Genomic DNA, 21,789 nt, shown 5'->3' with positions numbered 1-21,789 from the left:
TTAGTTTCTCTGGAGTTAGACCTCCCTTTTTTATCCAATAAAGGATCCTCTGCTAGAAAAATGGAGATGCAGAGACCTTTACTGAAATGTGGATTTTGATCAGAAATTTCTCCAGACTTATACCTCAAGGACCAAATTAAATAAATGATTTTGAATGAAATCTGAGGCCCAGGCAACATAGAGATACTTGCCTTCACATCCCAAACGGACACATATATCCAACCAGTACCACATACAGATGTGGGCATATGGAGTCTCCTTTCTTGAACTCCTCAGGCTGGGTGTTAGGAAACTTCACACTGAAACACCTTCCTTGAAATTCTCTAAGAGCTTCCATCTGATGCCTGGGAGAGGCTGGCTCTGGCAGTGCTACCTGGGCAGAGCACCCTCAGCCAAGACCTAGACCTCTGTCATTCTTATTACTAGAAGCATTGAAATTGTCTGTTACTTTTCAGACCCTGGGACCTGCCAGGGAGGCAGGGTCATCTAATCTGACTAAACTATGTGGACCTGAGTCCCGCTTTCTCCCCATCAGGTTACTCCTTAACTGTCTACTCCATGTCTGAGGTTGACCAGATGTCCTGGGGAGCCCAGAAACTTGCACCTATGGGGTTGTTCTGGACCAGTGGCCTTGGTTCCAGGAGGGAGCTCTGTCAAGTGACTCATTTACTCCTCCTGGCCAGAATGATATCGTATAAGATTGGACCACTAGATTTTTGCCTCACTGAATTGGGGTTACTCAAATGTATATATGGAAAATTAATACTTGATTGAGCCCCTCACACCCTAGGAGTGGCCCTGTTGTGGCCCTGTCTCCAACACTTTCAAGTCCTCAAAGACCTTAAAAAGTAAGTACACCTGAGTGATAAATACTAGCTCAGGGAACAAGGGCAAGGATTTGGGCTTGGGCTTTTATATGTTCATCCACTAGGGGAACACAGACAAGGTGATGTGCAGTTTATCATCTGAGTATCCACTGAATCGTGAGACTCAAACCTTCTATGCCAGGGCACCTTCTGCCATCAGGTGGGTAGAGTGAATGGTGCTCTCCCCACATTGCTAATGGATCTCCTGGAGAACGTGTAAGCTCTAGCTTCCCCAAGCCAGGGTTTCTCATCACAGGCACTTGCCATTTTCAGAAGTTGGACAAGCTAAAGAATTCTCAACTCATTGAGAATGTTTAGAATCCTTGTCCTCTACTTAATAGATAGATAGATAGATAGATAGATAGATAGATAGATAGATAGATAGATAGATATATATAGATAGATATATAGATATATATCAATTACAGTTTTCAGTCATTGTAATGTCTGAAAATGCAACCCCCTCTCCCCACCAACATACGTAAATATTTACACTCTCTCTGGGGATAAATACTGCCCCCTGTTAAGAACCACTAGTATATAGCACTGCCAACAGAAATATAATGCAAACCACAATGGGAGTCACATATGTCATCCTTAATTTTATTTAAACCAATATACAAAAACATCATTTCAACATGTAATCAATATAAAAGTGTTAATTTTATACTATTTTTTATACCGGGGGTGCCAAAAAAATGTATGCAAGTGGATCCTTGATCAGCATTGCTCAAGCAGTAGTTTGCCATCATCAGAAGTGTCTGGACACTGATGGTAACCACTTTGAGCACCTCTTGTAATTGCAGAAGTCAAACGTGACTTGTATTCATCTTTTGTTACCAATGTATATTGAGTATTACAATTTTTTTATTACAATTTTAATATAGTTTTCCTTTCTACATTGTTTTGGCACTCTCTGTATTTTTGTACTCAGTTTTCAAAATCTTGTGCATATTTTATACTTACAGTATTTAATTTGGACTAGCCACATTTCTAGTGCTCAGTAGCCACATATGACTGGTGAATAAAATATTGATACAGGTGAATAGATATTCCTAAAGTACACACAACCTTAGGAGCCTCCTGATAGCTGCACAAAATGAGGCAAACTCTCACAGATTTAGATAATCATCCATATCATTAAAGAGTTCATAAACTGGTTTGGCCGAGGTCATCCTTACCAGTTGGCTTGTCAGGTATGTGGAAAGATGAACCGGAAATTCATGGGGTAGCTGGATAAATTCTAGGAAAGAATGTTCTCATCTAGAAATAGTTTAATTGGGCTGAAAATATGCACATAATTAGACTTTTGATCCTACCTAAGGGTATGTTCCTACATGTGATGCTTAAAAATAATTTTACCTACTATGGCCTTAAGTGTCGTTCTCTGTTGGCATTTTCAAACAGGATATGGCCACAATTCTCTATTAAATCTTTTATTCAAAGCGTATTAGATTTTGAAGTATTCAGAGTATTTCTAAGATCCTCTTGCTTTTTATTTTTATGACTCATATTTATGAGAAGGAAACTCTAATGTCTGTTATTTTCTGGGTCTAGTTTTGACTCACACAATTCTTTTAGAGCTTTTTTTCTTTTCTAGAGCTTTTACTTTTAAAAATGTTCTGTTTATATAACTAAAATGTTGGGTTCTTGATAAAATTTACATCATAATTTAGTTGTTCTTTGCTCAGAAAATAAAAAGCCTAATTGATACAATCACCTGGTGGTTGAGAATGTCTTACTGTTTTGAATGGGTGTACATCCCCATCTGGACTGCTGAAGAATTTTGTAACTTTCAAGTGAATTAATCATTTCCATTTCCGTTTCAAGAGAACAATTTTATTGTTAATTGCAGATCGTGATTAATATAATTGATGGAAGTACAGTAAGGCAAGTATACTTATGAGAGAAATAAAATGAAAATATTCACTCACTGTGCGTAATGGAAAATTCCACATTTGAAAATGATCCTCTCGAGTACTTTAGTCAGCTCATGGTTGGTTTTCCTAATGATACCAACAATGAAAATCTTTCATAATAAAAAAATTATTTAAGTGTAAATTGCACAAGTGCATAATTGAATAAAATAAATTTTGGTCCCCAAACTATGATTCCCTGAATAAGATCTAGAGAGCAATCAATGTGTTTTCAATTAAAGAGAACTTTCTTATAATTACCCAGTTTAGTAACAGAGTTACTAGGCTATAGATTAACTCATTATAGCAATGCTCCAGAATTAATATTATCTAGTATTACAAATTATTTACTGAAATAAATTATGAAAAACAGTAACAACAAAACTTATCTCTGGTCAAGTCTCGCAAATGATAAATAAGGAAATATCCATCAATGACCAGGGTAAAAGTTGTCTTTAATAGTTCTTATTTGCTGATATATTGGTAAAAATTTTTGTGTAGTCTTCGTAAGAGTTAGTATTATCTTAAATCTTTCCACCTAATCTTGAACTTAATTGCAGTATAAATCCCTTCATTAAATATATATCTCTATCTCTATCTCTATCTCTATCTCTATCTATCTATCTATCTATCTATCTATCTATCTATCTATCTATCTATCTTAACCCAATTAAAAATAGTGAGCATTTTTCATTTTTTCTACATGGAATAAATACCAAAGAGAAAACAGAGCCCAGGATTAAGTTCTCATTTTTCAATTATAACAGATAATGTATGAATTAATTATATGTTTAGGTATTCTGAACTAAATACTTGCATTGTAAAATGTGTAATTCTGTGTTTGATGCCTATCACTTTTCTTTTTCTCTTCTTTCATTCCAAGGTTACATTTATTGTATATATTACAAAGCCAATAAAATTGCCACTAGCCCAAATACATCATTAACTACTGGGTAAAACAATTATTACCAGGGTCTTTTAAAGAAAGACTTAAATATTTTTCCAGGTATTGCTATACATTTTAGAAAACAAAACCAAATCTGCCGGAACATAGGACATTCTGGAAGTAAGGTTTGTATTGAATATAGGAGTCAGGCAGGTGGCAAAAGAGAGTTCTAGAAGGGTATGAAAATTTTTGGAAGTCAGGGAATGCCTCTCTATTTTCTTGACTTGGAATTAAAGACATACACCTGAGTTTCTACTCATTGAGCTATCATTTATCCTATCATACGTAAAATATTTTGAATTTTTTTAATGTTGAAAAACACATGTCTTTACTCTTAGTTTTCATAACAAAAGTAGAAAAAGAGACTGAGAGGGTTGCAAGCTATATATTCACATGTTTGTCCATATATAGGCCATATGTATTATGTTGCTACTAGGTGTCATTGAATAGTATAACAGGTACTTTTACTGTTCATTCTCTCAGTGTACGTTTATGCATGTACCCATGCCATTTTTTGCATGCATGTTGGTTTGGAAATATCTTTATTTTGAAAAAAGGAAAAAAATAATGTGATACTAAACAGTTATTTAAAACAACTTTTAAGAATTTAATTTCAGAATTAATTCAACGTATCCAATGTAATGTGAATAGTTACTTCTTCACAGGAGGCTTTATGGAGACTGAAGCTGCAGCTCAGGAGTCCCTGGGGTTAGGCAAACTTGGAACTCAAGCCGAGAAGGATAGAAGACTGAAGAAAAAGTAGGTTTGCAGATGTTTTCCTCCTTTTTCTAAATTTAATTTACTCCTATTGTTGCTTCTGGGGAACGTAAAGAGAGAGTAGTTGGAAAGAAAACAGACTGAGGTCAATATTGTCATGGTGAGCCCTAAAATTATTCAGTGCTCATGTTGCCTGGTCTAATGGGCTAGTGTTAAATGAATATTTAAAAAATGGCCTGTGATAGAAATAAACAGTTCCTTTAAGATACCAAAGCATTTTATTTCAAAACGCAATTATATTTAAAATATTTCAATTGCAGCCTTACAAGTAATGTAATATTCTATTTGATGTTAAATTCAGTATTGAATTGGTATGATAAAATGAGAAAGCATACCATCTAAAGTCGTGTTTCTTCTCGTATCTCCTCTTAAAATGCCGTATTTAAAAGAATATTTCTCTAACTGATTGAATATAAACTAATTATAGACTCACAGCAGATTGTTTTGCATCTGTTAAGAAACTGGTAGTGTATCTTTTCATTCACATATAATATGGAACATTTAAATGACTTGCAAAATTGGCAAATTTTGAGTCTCAACAGTTGTTCCAAAGCAGGGCCTATTAATAACATATTTTTAAATACATAGTAACATTTTCAGTGACATAATATTATCTTTAGAACATGTTCTTTAAAAGCCAAAGAATTTCCCTTTATTCCAGAATCTGTTGTCCAGTTACTCCTTTTCCTCACTTTCTTTCCTTTTTTTGTTTAATTAAAGTTTATTGGGGTGGCTTGTAAGGTTACATAGGTTTCAAGTGTACAATTCTGTAATACATTCAAATGTTCACTGCTGTCGTCATTTAAGATGATATGCTCTCACGGTTATAGCATTCAGACTAATCAATTCACTTCCTATTCTGCCATCTCTCTTGCTTTGCAGATGTTTACTAGTAAGGAGGAACTATATACTTACAAATTGCAGAACAACTCACTAGCCTAATTGTTTTATTTTGCTACTTACTAAAATTAGGTATTCATCCAAATTCAGTAGCAGAAATACTGTGCAGAAAAGAGAAGTGACCTTGAGAGCATTATTTTCTTTTTAATTAAATTTATTGGGGTGACAATGGAGAGCATTATTTTTTCAAATATTATTAAATATTTTGTCACATTCCATACTAGTATATTATATAAATATTATCTCTTTAGTTATTTATCACTCATGCTATACATTTAAATATTCTCACAATCTGCATGAAATCTCTTAATTTATTTATTCCAATTAAGGAATGTTATATTTAATTTTATGGTTATTTAATGAGAAAAAAATTCTAAAAAAAATTGTCCTTTGATATATCCTTTAAAATTGTATTTCAAGTGTAAAGGATTTTCAATTTTATTCGCTTAAAATTACTTCAAGTCTAAATTAATAAGAATAGTCAAAACTCAGCCTGGCTAATGGACTTGGTTTATTTCTCTTAAAGTTAATTTTTATTTTTCCCAGTGAACTGTTTACATATAATGGCAGTCTGGCCAGCTCTCACACTGCATGGCTCATGCTGAGGCACGTCGTGACAGTTCATTGGCCATTTATGGACCAAGTCAAATGTCCTTTTTAAGAGCAACTAAAGTTAAACATTGCAATTATACAATGATTTTTAAAATAAAATACTTGGAGTTAGAGTTTACCTGTTATTAATTTTGCATACTGTGGGTTGATTTGATACTAATTTTATGGAATTATTTCTCAAATCCTAAATACCATCCCAATCAGAAACTGATTTTAGTTCTGGACTGAGTTTGAAGATCTTACTATGCTTGACTTTTGAGTTTTATTTTGCAATATGTTTTGGCAAAATAAGATTTTAAAATGTATTAAACAGAATACTTGACTTTAATATAAGAAGAATATTAAGAACATTCTTTAATAAAGTAAAAGCTAACATTAGTTAGTATAATTAGTTCCTATAAAAATAGTAGCATTTGGGTTAAAATGTGTCCGGCAGAGTTAAATAATGGAGGGACAGAAGTATTTCTCTTGTTTTCTATCCCTTAGCAACAACCCAATGAGCATAAATATATAACTAGTATTTGTGACACTTATATAAATAAGTCCTAACACTTATTCAGGAATTGCATGACACTATAGCATGGTTTCTGAGTTACCAACCTGTGAAGTGTCTTCATGTCATAAGTTTTATAAGACAGACAAGACAAATTATTTTTAGATTATATAGTTTCAAAATTTATTTATATCAAATTTTTGTTATTTATTATTAAACATTGACCACTTATTCTTAAATTTTCTAAAATATTTAAATTTTCATTTAAACAAGTCCATTTTGCTTTTTTATCCAAAAAAATACCCTATCCTTTTAAAGTGTGCTTCAAGAAATACTATTTTCTGTGTTAAAATTTCATTTTTATTAGTCTTCCAAGATGGCAAAAACAATTCAAGTACATTTTATTGAAAAGATAAACAAAGCCCAAAATGGAGCAACTTCTTTAAAAAAGTCGAACACAATAGGTTGCACGTGCAGAGTTGTCATGTCTGTGATTTTCTACCAGTTGTTTTTCTATTCTAGCCTTTAGCCAAAAACTATCATGTTTCCAGGACAAAGTACTTAACTTAGATCTATGTTCACTGTCCCAAAGTTAATACCAAAGATTCATTAGATTCTGGAAATTGGCAGACCTGGAGAAAAATCTTATTTTCAACTTTTCTAGGATATCAGGTATTCATAATTGGCAATCTGTGAATTTAAATTTAATTGGAAGTTATTTCTCTAAAAACGTTAGTTGTGACACATTTTTAAAAACCATATGGGGCAGATACTTTCGGAGAGCAGCATTCGAGACATTCCAAATTCTTGCAAAGTTCAAAAACTTGTCATGTTGCCAATCCCAAAGAAAGGTCTGATTTGAGGTACAATTTGTCATCCAGAAAATTGAACACGTGTCGGTTAGACCAGCGAACTAAATCTGTGTTCCTACTTTATTCTACTTTTACTTTGCTTTCTGGTAAAGTTATTTGTTTTTCTTATATTTCTAGCTATTGTCCTGTGATGAGAAATAGAAAATCAACAATGCTGGATCTGATCAAAATACTCTTGTCAACCTTCACCTTCTTGAGTTGGGTATTATAATGCAGGTGCTATTCTTCTAACCTAGGCCCAAAATAGGTCTATAGGTCTGCCTAGTTCACTTTTACTGTGCCTTATCTCTGCTTTCCTTTAAAGCTTCAGTTCCATAATTGTGTCAAACTGAAACCATCTATTAATTCTTTTAGTACTTTACATTCATTTTTCTGATCTTTCCCATTAAAATTTGACTGCTTTCTCTGTAGCCTCGTGGTATAGCTCTCCTAATCTTTAAGGATTGAGTCACTTATTATTCTTAATATGTATGTTCATATGAAAAATTTAATTTTCCATAGTTTTCTCAATGTGGGCTCCCTTTAGAATGTCACTACTTTCTGAGATCTTGTCCATCTTCTTTTATTTTATTTCACTGGACAACAAGCATCTTTTCTGATTTAACACAAACTAAACATCTCCATGTCTTAGACTCACTACAAGTAACTGAACCTAGGAACTTTACCTCTTACCTCTAATACTGGTCATCCTGATCTTCAAGAATATATTTCCCTTTCTTAGCTCACCAGCCGACATCTTAGGCTAAAACCAAAACCTACCTGTTCAGGATGGCCAATTAAAGTCAACCACAACTACAAAAAATAACTGCATGGCACAACAGAAGTTACTGCAAGGTCAAAACCTTTCATGGTCTGGTCCATCAGAAACCTCAATTTGTGAATGTTCTTTAACTCCATGAATCCCTGAATTTCACTTAGAATATAGATATGGGATTTTATGACTTGGTAAATAGAAACTCTGTTCTTTGCCTAAGTTTAGAATATATTTCATAATAGACAAAGGAGTCAGACAGTTAGAGATAACATGTCAGGTTTATTACTGAAAGAGCTATTAGAAAATGACTTTGGTATATGGCTAAAATAGGGGTTTCCTAAAACTGAACCTGCAAATTAGATAAACTTACCTGACACAGAAAGAAGGGGATAGTCACAGGCTTCTAAGATGCAAAAGTATAAGCCTCAACTCTCCTTAAAAATAGCATCTACAATATTATGATTCTATAAATATGTTACTCTGGAATTAACGACTATGAATTCACAAGGAAGGAAATCCATTTTATGTCATTAGCATCTTTGCCTAAAGAAGTAGTTTTTGAAGTATCAGTGTTTAATATATTTGTAATAAATCTTACCAGATTTCTTACCTTTTTTTTCTCCTGGAATATATTTAACGACCAATTTCCTATATCACTTCTCTAGAAATGTGATGATAGAGTGTGTGGCAAACTCGCTAAATCTTTAGAGCACTGAAAGCACATTTTACACCTAAAATTAATTGATAATTGTCAAAACTGTAAAACTATTCCCTTAAAATAACTTTCCCTCAAAACTTTGAAAGTACAACTCTTCTTGCTTCTAGTTATGTCTAATGTCAATTGATGGTCATTCTTACGTAGATAAGATAACATGTAGGGTTTATTTTTCCTCTCTCTCTGAAAGGTCAAGATTTTTCTCTTTATCTTTGGGATTAAGAAATGTTATAATTGTGTTTCTATTTGAATGTTTCTTTATGTTTCATTTTTCTACTTTTTCTACTTTATACTTTCAATTGGAAGATTTGTTAGACTGGACTGTCTTAACACACATTGACCTAAATGATTTTCATTTCTAGACTCAACTTTATTCCAAGGAGCTAATTTTTACAGACATATGGCATCAAAGTTCAAGTTGTCAAACTCTCACAACAGTCCAGGATCAGCAGTGAACAGATTAAAACTGACAAAGACCCAGTGAATGGATACTTAACTCCAGAAATATAAATTCTGAAATTTTATCTCAATTTTTTTATCTGCTGATGTTTTCCTCCTGCATTTTTTTTTTTTCTTGAAGTTAGGATACATTTTTTTTTTTTATTAGTTTCAGGTGCACAAGACAATGCGAAACTTAGACATTTATCATTTCCTCCTGCGTTTTTAACACTGTGTAATTTTTATTCGTACATAGATCCATCCTGAAATCTTGTGTATCTTGACACAAGTTGAAAGATATCATATGAATATTAACATATTGACTAATTTATCATTTTCAATCTTTAGTTATAATATAGGTAACATATTATTAGATGTTACATTTGCTATGTTCTCCTGAATGGATATCACTGCTAAATGAAAATGGATTTTATGTTTGAAATCAATTTTTCTACATCATTAAAATGAAATTAACATTCCAACCCAGCTATCAGCAGCAACCCCCAGAGAAGCAGTCTTATCCTTGGAGCATGGCAATTACAATTAATCACTAGCAATGAATCTTTATGTTAGAACTTCAAACACATAAAAGTGAAGCTCTGTAGATTTAGTTAATTTATTTCCATTGTGGTCCTAAGGGTCTCCTTCAGTGCATAATCTTTAATGTGTTTTGAGACTCTGTGCTTCTAATCTTTGGTGTTTGGAAGGTTCAGAGTTTGCCTATCTCTAAGCAAAATAAATGTCACAGAAAAATATTTATAATTAAAGGTATCACAGAAATTCCACAACTATCATTTAATAAATATTTATCAAGTGCCTTTGTGCCAAGTCAAATTTAGAAAGGGATTGTATTCCAGAATTTAATTTGTAAGATGTGTTAGAAGCTTTGTATGCATTTCCCCATCTAAATAACGTGATATATATGGAAGGTAAATGTCTTTGCTTCCACCATTAATGTCTATTTTGTAAGCATGCTGTGGGAACTCAATCTGGCTGAATAAGGCAAAAAGGGAAATTCACTGGTCAGATATTACAGAGTTCAGACATTGTAGAACAAGACAGGACAACTCTAAATTTTCAAGAATAACAGGTTATGAAATATTTCTCTGGAGTGTTGTCAATAACTCATATTTTCTATTTCACATTTGTAAATTCCTAGGCAAAATCTTCTGATTGGCCTAATATGGAAAAGATATCAGTACTTGGATCAATTACCTATAGCCAAGGGTTCACTTAGTTACAGACATGGCTGGCGGGGAACACTCCTGGGCAACCAACTCAAAAGATCTAATAGTGTAGAATATTTCAGAACCTAAATGCAATGTTCTCAATGTTTCTCTAGCAAAATATGTTCCAATTTCCTACTTGTAACTCCAGAAGTGTATCTTCTCTGCCTGCACTGAGCTAGAGCTATCAGTGCCTTGCCATCTGATCATGAATTGCCATGCCTAGCTCCAAGCTTAGCTCCAACCACGAACAATTATAAGAAATCCCTGAACCTAAAAACAATAATAATACCCAAGGGCTAAAGGCCAAGATACACTGAAATTTGTTAAGAATAAAAAAACTAGAGAAAACCAAAGTGCTCTTTATATACGTGGTCTGACAATTATGTTCGTGAACTCACCCTAGAAAAAGTGCTACATACCTCACTGCTGAATATCACTATGGTCACCTTCGAAGTACTCCCTTTGGGAAGCTATGCACCCACTCCAGGGCCCACCCATCAAAGCCATTTTGGAACTTTTTTTCTGGAATGGCCATCAAAGCTGTCGTTGTATTAACCTTGATGTTCTGAATGTCATCAAAATGTCTTCCTTTCAATATTTCCTTTATCTTCGGGTAAAAAAAACCAACACAAGTCATTGGGGGCCAGATCAGGTGGGTAGGGAGGGTGGGTCAAAACAGTTATTTGTTTACTGATTAAAAACTACCTCACAGGCAGTGCCATGTGAGCTGGTGCATTGTCGTGATGCAAGAGCCATGAATTGTTGCTGAAAAGTTCAGGTCATCTAACTTTTTCACACAGGCTTTTCAGCGCTTCCAAATAGTAAACTTGGTTAACTGTTTGTCTAGTTGGTACAAATTAATAATGAATAATCCCTCTGATATCAAAAAAAGGTTAGCAATAACGTTGCAACAAGTTCGTGAACTTAAGTGTCAGACCTTCATATATATATATATATACACACACACATATAAAAATATATTTGATCTATTTAGAGGAATAAAAATAATATGGAAGGAATAGGGCTGCTGTTTTGAGTCTACAGAGAAATGTTAATAGATTACAGTTTATGTAGAACAGAAGTCCTATATAGACTTCATATTTCTGTCCCTGGAAAACAGAAAAAATAAAATAAAAATTAACAATATGAAATTAAAATTCAGGATAGTTATATACTCTAGAAGAATGACCTCCTTTTCTAAATAAATCCATATTGTTTGTCTTGAATGATTTTAGGGAGACAGACATGAAGACGATTATATTGCACTTAACTATTTCAGGGGCCATTATCCGTTCTCTAAGTCATGGGTCTTCTACAGAATGAGAAAAATTGCCATAAGCCTAACACCATCTAATGTTATTTAAAAAGTGTTCTCTCAGTTAACGACTGGTCACCTCACTGTTAGCTTTCCAACTAAATGTAAAACATTTATTAGATTATTTTTGAGCAATAAGAAAGGGGATTATTGATCACCAAGATTAAATGGAGTCCCTTGAGAATAAACTATGTCCTTACATTTTTTCAAACATTTTTGTAGACATGTAGATGAGGAGAAATGTAGAAATACCATACATTGAGTTTAGCAAGGCATTTCATTTACTTTCTAAATGACACTTCTAAATATAACATTGGAATGAGACACAAAATGGATTTATAACTGATGGGACCATTATAATCAAAGGGGCTGAACACATGAATCGATGATGACCGAGTGAAATAGAAGGTGGCAGAATCAGCAATTTTATAAATGATTTTAATAAAAATATGTAATTTAACTGCAGGTCCTAAGAAAAATGTTTCTGCAAAAAGAGCAAATTAGCAATGTCTGACAAAGAAGTTAATTATTTTCAGTGCCCATAAAAGCAATTAATAAGGCCCAAATTCTATGTACTGGCCAAAACGTAGCCGGGAATTGTGTTCATTGCTGGGAAATATGCTTGAAGCAGATGTATTCAAGCCAGCATATATTCAGATGAACACGAGCAGTATAGCAAGATGACACCAAGTCATTTCTTCAGAGAGTGTTAGAAATTATTAGGAGTGTGGACAACAGAGATCCAAATGCTTCTATGAAAGGTAGCAATCAGGCATGTTACGGCTTCATGATAAGATCTTGGGCTGAAAGCAGAGGTTGTTACAGATAAATTTAAGCAAAGTTCAAGTGAGAACTGCTAGCGATCACAGATCTGAGAAGAAAGAATTGACCACCTGGAAAGAGAGTTGTTCGTCATGAGACCTGCCCAATATAGACCCACCACGCGAGATTATTATATGGGAGATTCAATTTTCGGCTGCAAGATTGGATTACATGCTCTTTAAATTGTCTCTGCCCTGAGACTCTGGTTCTCTATGTACTTCTGAGAACCGGACTCAGGAGAACCTCTGCTTTTTTCACCCTTGCAGTGCTGGCATATTGTAGGTACTCAAAATCTATACTTGGAATAATTCAAGATCAGAAGCCGGATGGGGAAGGAGCTCAAGGTTAAAGAAGAAAACTGAAGAAAATTGTAAAGGGACTAGGGCAGTGACTTCTACCCAGAAGACCAAACCAGAAGCCTGGGCTTCGTCTTCACCCCGTTCTTCCTTATCCTTCTTCTTCGTCTATGCACCTTCATGTACTACTTACTATCACTGTCACCTCCGTGTAGTATCACCATCACCATACACTGTCACTATCACTCATATACCATCACTCCACATATTAGCTCTTTTAAAAATCCCTCGGGATGTTTATTTTCTTCTTTCCTTTCTCAGACCATCATATTAAAACAATCTTTCTACTTCCAGTCTTGCCTTCCTGCAATCCATTCTTCACACTTCGGCTAAGGAGAGGCATCTAAATTGTGGTTTGGAACCTGCCTAAAATGCCTCAGTCATTCCCTAGCAGCCCTAAGATAAATTCCAGGTGCCTTTATATAGCCTGGAAACCCCTACATTATCTGGTCCCTGTGTATCTCACCAGCTTTATCTTTCTCTACTTCCCACCATATATATTATTGTCTTAATATACTTAATGTCAATTTCTTGTTTATGATTCCTCCTGTCTCCTAGTGTACATCTATTCTGTTCCATTTGCCTCCTCATTCTTTGTTTAGTAATGATGATAATTATACGTAATACATATTTACAAATTGCCTTGAATAGTTATAATATGCTAGGTGCTGTTCTACCTGTTTTGCGTGGTATTATCTCTCTTAATTTTTATAAAACCTTTGAGGTAGAAACTGCTGTTTCCTTCCACAAGTGAGAAAACATGGCTTTCAAGGCACCAGGGTATACAAAAGTATAGATCTAAGCCCAGCCTTTCTCTGAATTATTTAGGATCTCAGGGTAAGGCCACAATTTAAAGATTATGTAGTCCAGTCTTTCAGCTGGACCTTGAATACCCTATACTATTTTAAATGGTCTACAAAGGGAGTCAAAAAAGGAATCCCTCAGTCTTTATACTCTGAGAAGAGTAGCACATTTTTCCCCCTAGAGAATAGTTAGTTTCTTTAGCTAATTCCATCCCATCCTTCAAAATGAGCCACAAATATATTTAAACCAAACATCTTTTTTAAAACTTGGAAGGGTTAGGTAGTTACAAAGCACAAGATGTAGCCATGTTAATAAAATTCCCTTTTTTTCTGATATAATTAGCCAGACATAATATTCCAAGTTTGATAAAACAATACTGATTATCACTAATAAGCAATTTAAATGTGTGCTTGAATCAATCTAACGTTATTCATTCCAGTAAAACTTACAAAGTCAGTGTCTGACAATTTAGTTCCTTTTTTAAAAGAAAAAAAAATAGTCACCAATTAAGGTACATTTAATGCTGACACCTTAATTTAGAGAGGATTCTCCATAATTGTTTCAATAAATGTAGGATCTTATGTTAGCTCTGAATTATATTTTTCCTAAGGTCATTGAAGTTGTGGTTTCTCCCCGTAGTTATTTAAAATTAGCCATTCAAGCTTCTCTTCCTTGTTTCCACATTTCTAAGAAGGGCAGTGATTATCCATATCCTATTGCCAGAGCTGCATAAAGAAACTGTCTTTACCAAAAGAATTTTCTTTCAAAAATACATATGTATGTACAAGCATACAATTAAATGTTATTTGATTCTACATAACCAAAATTTTAATTTTGGGCTTGACTGGATTAGGTTTGCTAGGCAAATGGATAACAAAATTCTTAGAACAATGAAGATTCTAAACCTCTTAAAAATATTTCAGATACTTTACCTACTTGAAGTCAATATTAACTTTAGAGAAAAGTTATTTCTAAAGTAGTGTCATGATGAACCATACTTAAAACTTCTGAGACAGTTTTTTCTTTTTCTTTTTTTTTTTTTTTGTTTGTTTTCATTTATAAGGATCACTAGGAATGTGCTTGGCCATTTATTTTTATCTGTTTCCCATCACCTATCTTTATATACAAAGCAATTTCTGCCATTACCCTGGGTGATCTTATATACATGCACGTTACCAATTCACAACCTAGCCTTTAAGTTTCATGGTTTCATCATCACTTTCAATGTCATTCTCTATTCCAAGTTAGATACTTCCCATGGACATATTCTAAATCTTGTCATCACCTCCAAGTCATTCGATTCCAAAATTACTTATTAAAACATATAATTTCTTCCTAACTGTAGTTTGTCCTCTTAGCATGCTTTTTCCACTATCGTGTGTGTGTGTGTGTGTGTGTGTGTGTGTGTGTGTTAATTTCTATCCTTTCCCAATGCCCCTTTCTGTCCTCTCTCTCTTTCCCTATCTAGCTTATATTCCATGTCCATAATTTCACCACAATCAAAAATTCCTAAATTCCTTTACTCTTCTTTCATTTGGTGACATCCATGTGTCATAACCACAGCCGCCAGTGAATTTTCTATCTACATGTATATATTCGGGCACCTCTGTACTGTTCGGGCAAATTACAGCATGGGACTTTGGACCAGATTCATTTGAAATTCAACACTGCCCAGTAATCCCAGTATTTTCCTCTTTGCCTATCTTATTTCTACCCTCTGCAACCTTTGTTAGAGACTTCCACTGTCCTTAACCCTGCATCTTCGGCAGAAGAGCTCACATTCCACCTTAGAGGGAGAGAATAAAGAAAACAACTGAGTACTCTGAATTATCCATTGCCAAATACACACCACCTCTTGCCTCCATTCTTCTTAGTACAGAAAACGAGGCTACTCTTTACTTAAAACCATTCCCTCCCATTTTCTCAGTTACGTTGTGCTGATTTCCCATTTGTTCTTATATCTTCAAATTCTGCTCTATTCTGTGTTATGACCACCACCATTTAAACATTCTCAAGTTTTATCTATTGAAAGAAATTCTTTCTTCATTCCACTTTCCCATTCCAGTTACTACCCATTCACTCCTCAAACTGGTGTTAATAATTGATTTAGAAATATTTCTGACTTACTAACTTTAACCTTCAAAAGCAAAAAGAGGCAATTATATTCCATATATAAAGCTCATTCGGTGGATTATTTCATGTGAAGTTTTACATCTAGAGTCAACTCGTTTATAAACAGATAAAGGCCCATTCATTTAGAAGGAGATCAAGAAGGTTAAAGTGAGATAACTGAAAAGTTTAAGGCCCCTGTTTTGGAATATAAGACATATTAGATGGCAATATTTTATCGTGTCTAGATGTATGCTGATGTTCCCAAGGAAAACATTATGTCAATAATTGGATTTGATCTTATTCATTAGATGGTAATGTAAAACCTGTTATTTTCTATGTCAATTAAAATTTGTTTGCCTATTACTTGCAATGGTCTTTACCTGAAGAACATTTGTTCTTGACAGAATCTCTCTTGCTATTATAACCTTGACAATCTGGAGTGAAGAAGAAAAGAATAATGAAGTTATATGTAACTGTAAATAAGTGCTTGTAGGAAAGACTGTATTAGTTTTTATAGTAAGAAAAATTGAGTACTTTATTGAGACCAAAAAAATCTGCAAATATATATCACTTCTGTTATGAGTTTATATTACCACAAAATCAGAGTTGCTTATGACTCTTGCTCTTTGTCTTTTGCAGAACATAGTTTTTTAAGAAAGTCATGAGCTGAGATACTTAATATTCTAAAGTGAGATAGACGCTCAATATGTCTCTTAAATTAATTGGCTGTGGAAGAGAAGTTCATAAAAACCATGAGAAATCAGATAACATACAAATTGGTAACAAATATGTTAGAACTTCAAGTAATATTTTTTGAATGATACCTTTATATTTGTTTCCTGTTTGTTTTCATCATTTCCCATACATTTTATATTTAAGACATTTTTATTGGTGCAGGTTTCCTATTTTCAAAAATGGCAAATGAAGATGTGAAGAATATTAATCTTCCACTTTGTGCAGATTTAACTAGGGTGTCTTAACTGGAGAGCAATTCCTAGATAGCTGGTAGGCTGAGGAAAATTACTCTGTCCATGGTAGTAACTGGCCCCAAGTCTTTTGGGCAGTGTTTGTGGACAGTTCAGAAACTGCCTTGATTTCAGAGCTCATCAAAGAGTTCACAGGTATGTTGACGGGAAAACCATTTTAACCACCTAGAAGCTATCTCTTTTTGGTCTTAATTTTCTTTCTGTTGCATGTATAATGTAAAAAATATGTCTTAAGTTCCTTAGGACAATGTGATGTCAATGTGTATGGACAATTATGTTTTCATTTATTTGAAAATTTAATGGGCTCACTACAGGTGTTTCAGTGGTAAGGTCAAAGAATATGCATTTCTCCATAATGAATGCCCATTTAATAAAATAATATATGGTTTCTCTGAATGAATGCATTTAGAGGAGGCACGTGCAGGGTGTTCCATTGCCACGTCAAGCTTTTCTTTATAATGATTATGCAATAAAAAAGGAAACTGTCCAACTTGCCTCATTTCTGAGACAGGAATTTCTGCTTCATATTTTGTTATGTTGAATATATTTTATGAGTTGTAGTAAAAGTTTTATTTTTCTAAGATTTAGTTTATTATGCTTGTCTAGAAAATTTAAAATAATGTTCCCATGGCTTTTTCTTGAATTATTTAAATTCCATGTTTTCCCAATGCCTCTACTATATCCAGGGCATGAGTGGGCTCCTTCAAATATTACATTTAAATCAATGTTGTTTTGTGATGATTTCTGATGATATTGGTGAATTAATCTAGTTCATTTTTCCCTCAAAGCAACATTTATAAATATCTGTTCAAATAATTGTTTTATTGAAAGGCTCAATTGACACAAGCTCAACATTTATTTTGTCAGCTCAAATAAAGGAAGTAGTATGATGAAGGGAGAAGTGTGACAGAATTCCCTTACACTTTCTCACATTCTAATTACTGGCACATAATTACAAAAATAAAAATAACAATTATTATTATAGCACGTTAGAATAATAAAATTATGGACCTGGAATGCATAAAGTTCTTCTTGCCCCAAATTAAACTGAGGAAATTCAAGATCAGAACCTGCTAGTCATTTTGACCAAACCATGTATGAGAATTACAATCCAGATGTTCTGATGCTCAAACCAATGCTGTCTTCACGTTGCTGCCTCTCCACAAGTCTGCTGTACGTTTTCTTGAGGCCTAACAGTATGCTTTTGTAAAGCTGTATGAGATTCTGAGCACCATTTTGTAAGTTATTTGCTTCTCTTTGTAAAATAACCCAGGAGTGGCCTGGGGTAAAGAATGTTCTTTAACAAGGTGCCTGGTTTCCTCCCGAGGTATACTAGAGGCTGAGAAAAATGGGGTCATGCATGTTTCAGAGTGGCTCATTTTCAAGAGACAAACTTACTGGTCAATTATTAAAACTACCTTCAGCCTGATCATTCTTTTGGATTCAGTGAGTATGTGCGTCATGGTGGGGAAAATAAACACCATATCTTTCTCATATCTGAGCTTTTGCACATCTGAAATGATGCTCTTGTTTTATTCCATGGCTTTCTTTGGATTGAAATGTATCCATTAACATTTGTGTGCTTTTCTTTTCCATCCATCCTTCTCCATCTCATGAAAAGCACATCTGGGTAAGTTGAATCATAATGCCTGCTGAACATGTTTATTTTCAGCACCATCCTCTTTTTCTTTTATCTTTCGTATTTCTCTTTTCGGTTGTAACACAAGCTGCACTGCCTCTGACCTAAAACGAAAATTGTGAAGTGTATTTATTTCCATAAAAGGAATCATTGGTTCAGAGAAATGTTCACATTTAAATTAATTATGTTGGCCTTTCAGGCACTTCTATTTTTTCGGTTCTGTTAGACCCATGTCAACACCCATTCCAGACATCATTTCCCCTAGTTCTCAAGTGATTCTCTGGGAGTTGGTGTGGCACTCAGTGAGTCTGAAGTTACAGTTGCCGGTGCCACTTGGGGACTTTTGCCTGTGTTACATGTGTGAACACATTGCAAATGCCTGTGTGTTCCCTAGCGCTCTGTGGTTCTGCACCGGCATTATATTCAAGAGACAGTTTTTGTCAATTACTAGAACTGCACTTCAGTAAAGAGTGTTAAGTGCTGGGTCTTCCCCAGTAGAACTTTTACACTCAGATTCCAAAGTAATCCTTGGTTTTGGCTGAACCATTTGGCTTTGTATGTTTGTTCTATGCACTGGTAATTCTTAAAGCTTTAAAAGCTATACTATTCAGACTACAGTTTCAAATTTCACATATTGCTCTTTAAACTGAAATTAGAATTTGTTATTTATTTCTAAAACAAATTAGGCTTCAAACTAAAACAAATGATGCATAATATTTATAAAATATTTACCTTGGTGTACACTTTTGCATTGGTAATATGGTGAGCTATTTAAAACACTTTAGATGGGGAGACATATTCCTTTTAAATTTAAAGCAAAAAAAAAAAAAAAATTGGGGGAGGGGAAATAAAATGTCTCCAATAAGATACAATTATCCAGGAAGATATGGAGCATGTCACTAATTGGCTATACGGATGTTTTATGTACCAATACAAGGTCATGTGCTTTATAATATTACTTAGTTCATTAACATGGTGTACATTTGTTATGTTTTCTCCTACTCTAATTTTGTGTTATAGTTACTACTACTAATTATTTAACAATGCAATATTTACTTCAGTTAGGATGATTCATGATATTAAGGAAAGCTCTAATAAGTGGTCTTAAAAATGCAAAGCAAGCCGTGGTTAGAGTACTGTTCAACTATGCTAGCTCAATACAGGTTTTAAAATCTTAATTTTTAAAAAATAACAAATATTCTCACACTGGAATTTTAAAACATTTTCTTCATGTCATCTTGAAATACTGGTCTTCCATTTTTCTAATGATTTTTAAGTTTCATGAGGAAAATAATCCCAAGAAATAAAACTTCATTTCTGTATCCCTTTTGAATGAAAAATATTGAAAAATAATGAATGTATGTATGATACATAGTCATTTGTGGATTTTAAGGAGTTGATATAATTGCCTTAATTCTAAAATGCAATTTCTTGTTGTCTTGTACATGTTCCTGGAACTTAAACATTTTAGGACCTCAAAAGCATTTCCTTACTACGATTGCTAAAAGGAAGCTTAGGAGGTTAAACTGTCAGAAGAAGACAGTATAAACGTCATGAAGATGTGGGTAGAATTGAGGTGGAAAGAACATTCCCACTTGTTTGCTGCATACCCTTGAGTGACTGACTTATATTCTCTGTACTTACTAATATTACTGTCAAATTCCTAAAATTCACAAGAGTATGAGAAAATATGAATAACCTCAGAAGCATGGAAACTGTAAACTTCAAATCAGAAAGAGGGCTCAAAATTAGATGAAGCACTAAAGCAATCTAGTCTAAATGGTGTGCAAATAACCTGAAAATTTACCAGTGTTCCTCTAGTAAGTCTCCAATTTACCATCAGGAAGTGACTGGGAGAACAGACCACTGTTTTGCAAAAGTGAAATTGGTTAATGGAAAGTAACACATGCTCCTCTAGTTTTCAATAACAGCATGAGTAATTTATTGTTCTAACACATTTGTGCGTGTGTATGTGTGCATGTGTTTGTGTGTGTGTGTTTATACATTTTTAATGGTTCTAAAAGTGATTAAATTCAAAATAAAGTGAGTAAAGAAATGACGTAACCCAAGTCAAATTCAGAAATAAATTCGATTTATTTTCTGAAACTGTGCCCTCCATTTCAGAGCAGCTTGAAGAGAAAAAGGTTTCAGTATGAGTGAACTCTAGGTTTAATGTAATCAGATCATTTCAGTTCTAAACAATCTTCCATGTGTTCTTAGAATCTAAATAAATACTACTTAAATGTATAATGGACTTTTACATGCACTGCATGTGAAAATGTGCTATTATAGGACTCACAAAAGCATATGTTACACTTGCACACACACAAAATCCCAGTGTGTTGTGCTTTCACACTCAAGCCAACTGTGTTAATGTTGGATTTGAAAGTCTTCATTTTATGGAGCTAAATATGTATGTTTAGGTAATCAATATTCTGACGCAGCTGACTGAGATTTATAATTCAGTTTAGAATAATTATGTTAAGGTACACATTTTCAGCTTGCATATATTAAAAAAAATTTAAGTGGTACCATACTTTGTTTACATTTGCTGACCAGAATTTCAAACATTTCTCAAATATGTATCTTTTATTTTCACAGAATTTATCAACAGGTGTGGGTTTCTGAATGATAGAATGATAGCCCATTTTCTGGTTGAAATTTGAGGAGATCGTATCCTATTTATCCTCCTGATTGTTGAATTTTAATGGAACAAGATACAGTTTACAATTAATAAGGCATGGGATCTATGTAAATTTACTGTTAGTATCATGTTAGGCAGATTTATTCTGTGTGCTACACTGTTAAGAAGTAGATTCAAATGTCAAGTAATTTGACTTATATTTCATTCTTGTTTTTTTTTGTTTGTTTGTTTTGTTTTGTTTTTATTGAGCCACATATTTATTCCTTCTGGTTCTATCAATAACTAAGCACTTATTTATATGCCCTAAAGATAAATTTTTTCAACCAGAGAATTACTTTATATTACAATTACAGAAAATCGATTGAATTGAAACAAATGACAACAAATGCAGCTTTTCCATCCTGATTTTACACATGAGGCCACCCTCCTTCCTCTGCCCAAAACACAGAACCTGTTATTAGGGAGGAGCAGCAAAAGAAAAGCCAGGGCTCCTTTTTTCTCTTACAGTGTTGAGGACTGAAATGTGTGATAGTGAAGGGGTAAATACTATATGTATATATATTAAATGCCAGGAGGTCAAATAAATGTATGCC

The 21,789-nt window shown here is 33.8% G+C and overlaps 1 protein-coding gene across 17 annotated transcripts in view; it reads left to right on the top strand.

The window, feature by feature from the left end:
* PPFIA2 (PPFI scaffold protein A2) overlaps nt 1-21,789 on the top strand; it is a 456,741-nt gene that overhangs the window by 390,095 nt on the left and 44,857 nt on the right. For all 17 annotated transcript variants that reach the window (XM_074325351.2, XM_074325350.2, XM_088800983.1 and 14 more), the window contains one exon: nt 4,394-4,487. In XM_074325351.2, the coding sequence (XP_074181452.1) occupies nt 4,394-4,487 (94 nt within the window). The remainder of the gene's footprint in view (nt 1-4,393; nt 4,488-21,789) is intronic.

This window comes from Rhinolophus sinicus, chromosome 1, assembly GCF_057876585.1.
Source record: "Rhinolophus sinicus isolate RSI-liver-muscle chromosome 1, RSI-T2T, whole genome shotgun sequence".
NCBI classification, from domain to species: Eukaryota; Metazoa; Chordata; class Mammalia; order Chiroptera; family Rhinolophidae; genus Rhinolophus; species Rhinolophus sinicus.
This window is presented reverse-complemented; position numbering and strand designations above follow the sequence as displayed.